Below are 11,071 nucleotides of genomic sequence, written 5' to 3' on the forward strand. Positions count from 1 at the left end.
ATCTTATGTTTAATCTCACTTTTGTAGCTTAAAATCATAAAAAGTTTGTGTTTTTTCACTAAGGTTCGGCGAGTCTGGAATATGTTCGGCTTAATATATCAGCCGAATCCACCTGGATATTGACAACTAATGAAAAGTTCGGCAAGCTGAAAGTGTTATTATTATGAGTCGAACCAACTAGTTCGGCTTGTTTAAAAATGTCATAATGAGCCGAACCTAATCCTGTGTGATCTGGACGAAAAATTACGTGAGGTTCGGCTTATATTGAGAAAATCGTAAGCGCCGAACCTTTTGGTAGTACATGGTTCGGCTATTTACATAAGTATTATATAAGCCGAACCTCGTAAATGTGATAATTGTTGGGGTAAGAATTTTTGTATTGGTTCGGCACATAATGTGAATATCGTAATAGCCGAACCTCGTAAATGTGCTAGGTTCGGCACATATTATGATTATCAAATACGCCGAACCCCTATGCATCTCTATCCGTCACTAGGTTCGGCTTGAAATTTCATGAAATTTCATGCCGAACTGTTCATATACACTTACAGGAAGCTTTTGTGAAGAACAGTTCGGATAAAAACGCAGCTCAATTTTGGGCCGAACCCAACACCGTAACCGTCATTTAATCGATGAAAAACAACAAATAGGAGATTGGGTTTGTAAAACTTACTTTCTTATCCTCATTTCCGGAGTTGGAGATGCAGTTGATTCAATTTCTGGTTCAATTGGTGGTTGAATTTCAGTTTCCACACCTTCATCTTCAATTGGTTCTTCTTCTTCAATTGATGGATTAGAAGACGATTTGGTTTTCCTAGTCCCTGCTTTTCTTTGTACGAGTCATTATGTAGTTGATTTTAATCGACGATCAAATTTTTACGAATCGACAATTAATCACGGTGATGATATTTTTTTTCCGCGAGAGGGGAAGAGTTCGGCTAGAGGAGGAAGAAGAACAGATGTTAAGGGAAACTGATTTTGATATTTTAGAAAACTGATTTTTGATTTTTGTATTAAGGGTATAAAGGTAATTGAACTACCCATAGGATACCCCTTATAAGGTCATCCAAGTTAGGATTATTATTTTGTATGCCTAATAAGATTTCAGTATGCCCAAAATCATGATTCAAAAAAAATAAGGAAAACTTAGGCGCAAGCCCAAAAAAAATAATATTCTCATTATCAAGCCCACAATTAATTTTAGGTACCGTAACACCCATAATTATTTCCGTGACACCCATAAATATATGAAATTATTAAAAATGTCTGCATGACGGATTATGCATCCGCATGACGGGTTATGCATCAGGGGTATAATTGGCAACGCAACTTGGATATAACATATATCTAAAAATCCGCGCCTTGGAATCTTATAAATTTTATATCGATAGAAATCTTTTTAAAAGAGCTACGCAACGAGTACAAACAAGAATATCAAATTTTTATTTTTCACGAAAAAATCGGAGGTGATCATCATTTTAGGCAAAATTTTCGAAAACTTGATACATAACTATTATGCAGCCACCAAAAAAGATGCATAACACATTCTGCAGAAGCATAACGAATTATGCAACCATTTTCTCCACTGCATAACAAATTATGCATTTGGATAACAAAGGTATGCATCTATAACAAGTTATGTAACCATTGTTTTGGTTGATTTTAGTGCGTATATAAAAAAAATTGATGCATAATGCACTATGCATCCATATTTACAGATGCATATCAGGTTATGCATCTATTTCTCGATGCATAAAAGATTATGCAACAATTTTCTCGATGCATAATGCATTATGCAGTCATTTTCACGACTGCATAACATGTTATGTAGATATTATTGTAGGTGCATGACAAGTTATGCAGCCTTATTTTTTGTTGGTTTCAATAATAAGAAAAAAGTAGTTGCATAACGTGTTATGCAACCGTTTTTTGGACTGCATAACAAGTTATGCAACAAAAAAAAAACTGCAGAACGTGCTTGTACTCGGACTTGAAGAAATGTGAATTTCAACTGATGTTGCTTTTTAGTTCACAGACTAAAGAAATGTGAACGGCAGCTGCTTGTACACGGATTTGGAGTAATCATTTGAAACATCAATGACATATGCACCTGAGTGGCTTCATTTGAAGCATTCTTGGTCCATAGAGCTATTTTTTCCTGCTTACCCCGAACATTAACAACAACTCCACATATGTTGTGGCCATGGTTGAATTGCTCTCCAATCATCGCCAAGGACACTCTTATATCATTACTTAGTAAAAATAGCTTAAACAGTCTGGACATCGCTTTGTTAAAAGAAACCTAAAAGTATACATTAATCACACAGTATACAACCACATTATATCAGCCTTCCCTCTAGGGGAACTTATGGTCCACTTCCCCCCATTTGCACAAACAGGGTCCTCCCATTTTGGCTCAATTTTCAATTTTAACCTAGCTACAATAAAATTTTCTAATCAATTTGGATGAAAAATAAACAAACCCCCATAAATCTTCAACTGTGGAGAAGGTATGGATGGGGCGAATGGAGCTTCCCCAAGTGGCTTGTTTGGATTTAGCCGAAGGATTGTCGAACCAGAAGGTCTATGAATGCTCTACGGAATGAGGTCCATGACTCTTATCGAAGAACAATCAAAATTTTTATGAAAAATTTGCCAAAATTTTCGTTTAAAAACCACCAGATCTGAAAGCTCAAAATAAAGAGAAAAGTTAAGAAAAAGATTCGTCCTTTTTAAAACCAATTGCTGATGTAGATCATCTCCTTCATTGTTTATACAGCTTCATCTATAAAATCTATTCACTTACTTCGGGCACTCATCTCACAGAATCACTAGCAGATGAAGAACATGGAAAGAGAAAAGAGTGAGAAGAAAGAAGAATAACTTTTCACGAAGAAAATAATTTTCCAAAAAATGGATTTGCTGATAATTTTTTACGAAGAACTTTTCCGACGGTGGGTTTGATAGTGTAAAAAATCTGAAAAATGGGTGTGGTAATAGTTTTCATAAAAAATAAATGAAAAACACGAGTCTGGCAGAAGAGGCGACCCAAAATTGGAACCCAGCCTAGTCTAACAGAGATAACGGGCCCATAATCTTTCCATATTCCAGAAAAGAAATAATTGATGGGAAGATTTGGTGGGAAAATCCCCAAATTTTGAAAACTTTCATTTTCATTTTCAAAATTCAAAATTCGAATTTCCTTTTCTCTCCCTCTCTCTCTTGGGTTGTTTCATCGATGGGAATCAAACCCCCGATTTCGACACCAACAAAATCCCCTTCAATTTCAAGAACAAATCATCATCAAAACCCTAATAACTCCATGGATATTTCTTCTTCTTCTATTGAGTTCAATAAATCTAGATATGAAGCTTATAATCCATTAATCAATACCACAACTTCATCATCCTCATCATCTTCATCTGAATCTTTAAAATCAACTATTGGTTATCACATAATCCCACAACAACTCCCTTTCTCTCTTCTTCAAACATTTGCAATAATTTCAAGAATCCCTACTCTATTACCAGAAAAAACAATTCTTTTAGCCAATAATTCCCAATCGAATTACACAATTGATGAAATTCAAATCACATATCCTGATTTGTACATGAACGGAGCTGTAATTGTGCACGGTATTAAATCTACTCTGAATTACACTGCTTTTGGTGCTGCTAATGCTAAAGATGATGATAATGGTACTAGAAGAAGGAAATGGAGGAAAAGGAAGAGAAGGGTTTTCTTCAGATGGAACCAAATTGACAATAAAGAAAAGGGCCTTCAAATATTTCTGTTTCTGAAATTGGTCATAACATATGGTGATTTGTAGCAGGATGTTAGCCCTTGTTTCATACCTTTAGAATAAGGGAGTGTTCCTTTGAAGCTTTCAGTGTAATTGTACTGCAGTATGATTTTCAGAGGTATTCTTTAGATTTTTTGAGTACTGTAATTGTGAAACTCTGAAGGGTTTTACTTTGTTGGGGTCTCTGTAACTTCCGAGTCCTGTAATTGACTTTTTACTTTCTTGGGGTTTTACTTTCTTGAGCTCTCATAAAATTTAGAAAGTCATACATAAAATCTGGACCTGACTCTGCATTTCAGGCAGGTATAAAGCTACAATCCCGGTCATGGTTCAAGCTTTCAAGGATTATAAAATGCACAATAACAGCCTGCACAACACAATGGCAATGGCACAGAATTGCAGGCGTCCACCAAAGTGAATCAGTGCTAAAAATCTGCAGTCTTCTAAAAATATGACACACAACACAAAACAAGAAGGCACTTAAGGTACAGCTCCACAGACAATAACTACCAAATACGGTTTTCAGTTACCAGGGTTAAGCAAGTAAAACTTGTGAACAGAAACTTGAAAACCCAAAATCAAACTTAAGTATTTAAAGGAACTTCAACTGAGCAGCCAAACATCCTGTTGCCACCGCCTGTCAAGCACCCAGGTTTGCATCCGGATGCGCAACAAAACAAAAGCAATACAAAACAGGAGACTGCACAGATACCTAACCAACAAAAAGCAAAAACGAAACTGACTAATAATAATGAAGCAAAGACAAGTCCCTCCTGATGATCCTCCTAGCACCATCCCTCTAGTTAAAAGCACACTTCATTTCTTCTTGATAGCAGACTTGGTAACCTTGGCTCCTGATGGGTCCTTCTTCTCAACTTCCTTGATGACACCAACAGCAACTGTCTGCCTCATGTCCCTAACAGCAAAACGTCCAAGAGGTGGGTACTGAGAGAAGGTCTCAACAACCATGGGCTTGGTTGGAAGCATCTTAATAATACCAGCATCACCATTCTTCAAGAACTTGGGCTCCTTCTCAAGCTCCTTCCCAGATCGCCTATCAATCTTGGTGAGGATCTCAGCGAACTTAACAGCAATGTGAGATGTGTGACAGTCAAGAACTGGGGCATAACCGTTACCGATCTGACCAGGATGGTTCATGATGATGACCTGGGAGGTGAAGTTGGCTGCTTCCCTGGCAGGGTCATCCTTGGAGTTGGAGGCGACGAAACCACGCTTGAGATCCTTCACAGCAACATTCTTGACATTGAACCCAACATTGTCTCCTGGAAGAGCTTCTTGAAGGGCTTCGTGGTGCATCTCCACAGACTTAACTTCAGTGGTCAACCCGGTGGGTCCAAAAGTAACAACCATACCAGGCTTGATGAATCCAGTTTCAACACGTCCCACTGGCACAGTTCCAATACCTCCAATCTTGTAAACATCCTGAAGTGGAAGACGAAGGGGCTTGTCTGAGGGTCTCTTTGGCTCAGAGATATTGTCAAGAGCCTCAAGGAGAGTTGGACCCTTGTACCAGTCAAGGTTGGTGGACCTCTCAATCATGTTGTCTCCCTCGAATCCAGAGATAGGAACAAAGGCAATTTTGTCTGGGTTGTATCCAACCTTCTTCAAGTAAGATGAGACCTCCTTTACAATTTCATCGTACCTAGCCTTTGAGTACTTGGGGGTGGTGGCATCCATCTATGAACACAAACACAAAATAATAGTTAGACACAAAAAGGATATACAGCATTAGAAAATTAAAATTTCATAGACGGGAAAAGAACTGTGAGAAAGGTATACAGCATGAAATTTTAATTTCATAGATATAAAAAGAACTGTGAGAAAGGTATACCTTGTTACAACAACAGATCATCTGCTTGACACCAAGGGTGAAAGCAAGAAGGGCGTGCTCACGAGTCTGACCATCCTTTGAGATACCAGCCTCGAAACCTCCAGTTGTAGAATCGATGATGAGGACAGCACAATCAGCCTGAGAAGTACCAGTAATCATGTTTTTGATAAAGTCACGATGTCCAGGAGCATCAATAACTGTGCAGTAGTACTTGGTGGTCTCAAACTTCCATAAGGCAATATCAATGGTAATACCACGCTCACGTTCAGCCTTAAGCTTGTCAAGAACCCATGCATACTTGAATGACCTCTTGTTCATCTCAGCAGCCTCCTTCTCGAATCTTTCAATAACACGCTTGTCAATACCTCCAAGCTTGTAGATCAAGTGACCAGTTGTGGTAGATTTTCCAGAGTCGACATGTCCAATGACAACAATGTTGATATGAACCTTCTCTTTACCCATATTGAATTCTTAGAAATTAACTGCACAACATGTCAACAGACCAAACAAATTAAACAAACGATTTGACGACAATGTTACAGAAATTTAGTGTTCTTTTTATTAAATACAGAAAATAAGTACAAAATCAGCAGTAATTGAGTCACAAGCTGTAATTTGACTAAAATATGTCAGGTATTCAAAACATCACATAGATTTACAATTTCATTAAATATGTTACTAAAATCCTACAAATCTTAATCAAATCATACAAAACCAAACAAGTTTTTTTTTTTTTTTTGCCAAGTCCAAAACCATCAAAGAATTCCTAAACATCATATTCTACAGATCCAAAATAACTAGTAACAGAAATAGAGATTCAACCAAATGAACAACGAAATAACATCATGTTATCACTCAGCTACATAAACATCGCTTTTACCGTTTCAAAACAAACAAAATTTCACGAATCATACAAACAATCAGAGAATAAATCACTAAACATGATCTTCAAATTGAACCATACTAAACGATTATAAACTACAAAACATGATGAGATCAAACAAACATGATGATAACCGAAGAAGGACTGGAGGATTATAAACCCTAACCTGAAACGGTGACTAGATAAAGCTCAGCGGCACAGAGCTTTTTCACAAAACCTAGAGAGGCTGAGAAAATATGAGGCCTCGCTCATTATAAACCCTTAGGATATCTTTTTCTGCCGTTAGATGCATTTACGATGATTTAGTTTACACCGTTGATTTTATAAACTAATGTGGGCCACCGCCAGCAACTAGGTCGGCCCAAGTATGTGCGAAAGCCATATCGGACGGACCAAGTCAGCTTGTGTATGAACGGTTTTTTTGGGACCATGGTTTTTTTGGGGACCATGGTTTTATTTTGGGTAAAACATTAGAAGTGAATCTAGGTCACCCCTTATCTAGATATTTATAATAATATCTAAATTATCCTCCTGATTAATTTTGGGTGATGATTAGTTAGTGTTAATAATAGTTAGTGTAATGATTAGTGAGATGATTAAGTTAAAGATAATTAGTGAAATTAAAAAATCAGATGGTTTTTTTTAAAGAAGTAGAATTATTGAGAGAGTAAAGTTAGAGACGATGAAGAAGGAAAACATGAAAAACGATGGATTTTACCAACCACAACCGGAAGAAGGGTATTTGGGTACCCAGGTATGCTTCAAACTTAGATAATGTTGGTTGAATTGCTCCAAACTTTCAAAAAAAATGAAATTTTTTATGTAGATTTGGGCCAGTTCGGTTACCATATGTCAAGAACATGTAACTGAACACACCTGAAAGTGTAGTTCGGTTACGTTTTCCAAACACGCAGGTTACCGAACTCGCTCGTTAATGGAGGTTTCGGTCGTACAGTGTAATGTTCGGTTACCTAGGATAAAATGGTAGGTAACCGAACTTTGAACTTAACAATTTATTTGGGTACATCTTGTGTGTTCGGTTAGTTCGCAAACTTCAACGCAACCAAGTTCCCAACCGAACTGCAGGTTAAAAGTAACCTAGTGTTAGAAGTTCGGTTGGTTCGCAAACTTCAACATATTTTGCGAATCAACCGAACTGGGCTTATATATGCATATATGCAATTAGGCAAACGTTCGGTTACTACGAAATTTATTTCTTGGCGAATTAGGTAGAGTTCGGTTACGAAGTTTCAAAGGTAGAGTTCGGTTACAAAGAAAACTTAACATTTTTGCGAACGAACCGAACTTGTGGACTTCTCATTATTTTCGTAAACTAAAGTTCGGTGATATCCTTATTTTGCGAAGGAACCGAACTTATGGACTTGTGTTGTTCTAATACAAGGAGTTCGGTTAAAAGTATTTTTTTGCGAATCAACCGAATTCTGAGTTCGGTTAAGAAAAAATTAATTCTTGATAACCGAACTTTTCTCTGAAAAAAACCCTCCATTAAACCTCTCTGCAACTTCCATTTTCAACTCATTTTAATGATTACTTCTCATTTATTCAACCAAAAACGAATGACAAGTAATGGGTTTGTGAGAGTATCTTTGTTAATGTTTTAAATTAAGCTATATATATATATATATATATATATATATATATATATATACAGTGGTGGTGGTGGTTGGTGGTGGTGGTAATCAGAGGTGGTGGTGGTAATCGGTGGTTGGTGGTGGTGATAATCGAGGTGGTGGTGGTGGTAATCGGCGGTGGTGGGCGGTGGTGGTGGTGGTAATCGGTGGTTGGTGATGGTGATAATCGGAGGTGGTGGTGGTGGTAATCGCGATGGTGGGAGGTGGTGGTGGGAGGAGGTGGTGATTATATATATATATATATATGTGGTTATTGGGTTGGTTTTAAATTAAATTAGGTTAAGGGTAGGTTAGTCATTTCAATGCTTTAGGACACCCCTTATAACTATAGGGAAGGTGGCCTAATAAAACCATGGTCTCTTCAAAAAAAACATGGTCCCTAAAAAATCGTTCTTGTGTATACATGCATTGCGGCCCATTGGGTATCTCAGAGGCACGACTCACCAGTGACTCTCAGGCTCAGCTGGTGATAAGGCGGCTGGAGCTCAGGTATCAAACTCTGGACTCAAATTTGGCTGCATATTTGAGGCTTGCTCAGAAGTATGCACCATATCGAGGTGGCGAAACAGCCGATAGCCATCGGAGTATGACTTTTAGAACATCGCCATTGTCCGTATAAAAAGAACTATCGGGCAACTTCAGTTGAGATAAGATGTTTCTAGGTTAATGGTGATGTCTGGTCATTTGGTCAAATTGATGTCATTGCAACCAAGTTAATGGTGATGCCAGGTAACAATCAAACCTACATTAAAAGACATGAATGAAAACTCTAATATTTCACTTGATTCTGCACAAATTTAATATTCCCTTCGTCCCAAATGGATCAACTATACATTTTAAGATTGGGTTATTTGGTTTTTGGTATTTAGGTTTTGACCAAAACCTGGGTTTGATATAACATTTTCTCGGCCTTTGCGTTTGGTCTAATGGCCAACGTTAACCCGCGTTGACTCTGTTAAGTGATGATGTGTTTAACTTTTGATATAATTAATTGTTCTATGGCCCCTTGAATTATAAATCATTTTCTTATAAATCCTTCAGTTTCAATCTATTTTGAGTTCTAAATCAGAGAAAGGAAGAAAGGAATCAACAGAGAAATTAGGGTTTGTAGAATTTGTATCTGTCTTCCAACAAATGGTTCTCTCCCAATCCTTCACGAGACTTATAAATTGTAACTTTGATAATTTCAAATTGAAAAGCATTATCAAGATTATCAATTACAATACTTTTAAATCCACCCAATATTAATTGAAGTAACCAAAGGGGTTTGGAACACTTGATCGAGTGTATGTAAACCCTTATGAAACTATTAATATATAAATACAGATCTTTTATTTCTTTTTTAAGAAAAGATCTGTGGATTGATGTCAAAATTTCTCTTAACATCGTATTTCATGCTATAATACTTGCTATTTTGCAAATGCGAGAATTGTTACCAAATATACGCGATTGAAAAACACGATTGGATTCTTATGATTCTAAAAATCGGTTGATTTAATGACAATTAGTGCCCTAATTATTTTCAAAGAAAGGGTATCAGTGTCAAATATTTAAAATAATCTTATAATTTCTATGTTAACCAAATTTTATCTAGAATAATTAACTAACGGGGGTATCATTAGTATTTCTAAGGTACGCACACACAAAAAAAAACTAAAAAAAAATGGCCCATTATAGACTATTATCATTGTTGACCACTATTACTGGTCGGTACTAACGAAATCGTTATAATGTCTGTTTTACCACGAGGTTTTCTTTCCCAAATTTTCAAGATGGACGTTCATGAGAGCTAGTCTGAGGTAGCTTATTTTCCTTTTTAATAAAAAATCAATGGAAAAATTAGAATTTATATATGAGAGGCTAAATTCTTTTTGTTTATATGTTTTTTGAAATGGTGAAATTCATATATTAAATTGGTGAAATTACTTAAAAATTGAAACGGCCAAAAAAAGTGCCCAATACAAAAGATAAAACACTTTATTTAGCGCGTATATATATATATATATATATATATATATATACACACAAATATTTTCAATCCAAGCCAGTAGCTGTGTGATTACCATTATTTCCATGGGCATGGACGCCAAACATGTCATTCTCTAAAGCTAAATTGGATTATTTGTCTTTCATGCCCCCAATAAGTCCCTTCGCGGAAAATCACGTGTCGCTGAGCGAAAATACAAACACAAAATATATAGAAACGACAAGCAAAATTTATGTGTAAATAAAATATCAGAGATCAATCTCTATGAAAAGGAGAAAATATCAGACATGTGTTTCAGTTTCTTTTTCTGTATAAGTATGTAAAAGAAAATTGAATTGAAGATTTTTTTTCTAATGACACATCAGTGTCATTTTTAATATTCAGAGAAAACATTATTATCAAGTTTTTTTTCTTTTACTAGTTTATTTGGGGTCATTGAAGCTTCGAGTTAGTGGTTAATTTCTTTTAAGGTTTCTAAATCTAAGTCTGAATCTCTTACTATATCTAGTTTTAAGTGAATTGATTTTTTTTTGATTACTAAGAAGGTGTTTCATCAATCCAAGGATTGATTCTTATATATTTTTTTTGTATGATTTTATTAATTCTATGAGTCTATGAATTTACTGATTTTAGTAGGTAGCCATTAAGGAAAATTGATTTTTTGTAAAAAAAAAATTGGATTTCTTTTGAAAATGACTATATGTTTTTTGAGTTGATTTCTTCAACATTACAGTTAAATTTCTAGGATTTTTTTGGTTGTTTTTTTTCTTATCGAAGCTTTTTGTTGTTTTTTATATTAGTGGATTTCTCGTGGCATTATGGCACGGGACTGAAGGGGTGCTGGTGCTATAGCTATTTCATCGATGTATCGGGTCCATATTCCCCAATTTATAAT

The 11,071-nt window shown here is 36.0% G+C and overlaps 1 protein-coding gene across 1 annotated transcript; it reads right to left on the reverse strand.

Annotated features, from left to right (window-relative positions):
* Positions 1–4,225: 4,225 nt before the first annotated feature.
* Positions 4,226–6,820, reverse strand: LOC113337866 (elongation factor 1-alpha-like). Its single transcript, XM_026583430.1, has 3 exons — positions 6,704–6,820; positions 5,655–6,136; positions 4,226–5,500 (listed from the first exon to the last, which is right to left on the reverse strand). Exons 2-3 carry the CDS (start codon positions 6,114–6,116, stop codon positions 4,619–4,621), a joined length of 1,344 nt encoding a protein of 447 aa, XP_026439215.1. The 5' UTR covers positions 6,117–6,136; positions 6,704–6,820; the 3' UTR covers positions 4,226–4,618.
* Between the last annotated feature and the right edge of the window lie 4,251 nt (positions 6,821–11,071).

Source organism: Papaver somniferum, unplaced genomic scaffold (genome assembly GCF_003573695.1).
Source record: "Papaver somniferum cultivar HN1 unplaced genomic scaffold, ASM357369v1 unplaced-scaffold_18, whole genome shotgun sequence".
Lineage (NCBI taxonomy): Eukaryota > Viridiplantae > Streptophyta > Magnoliopsida > Ranunculales > Papaveraceae > Papaver > Papaver somniferum.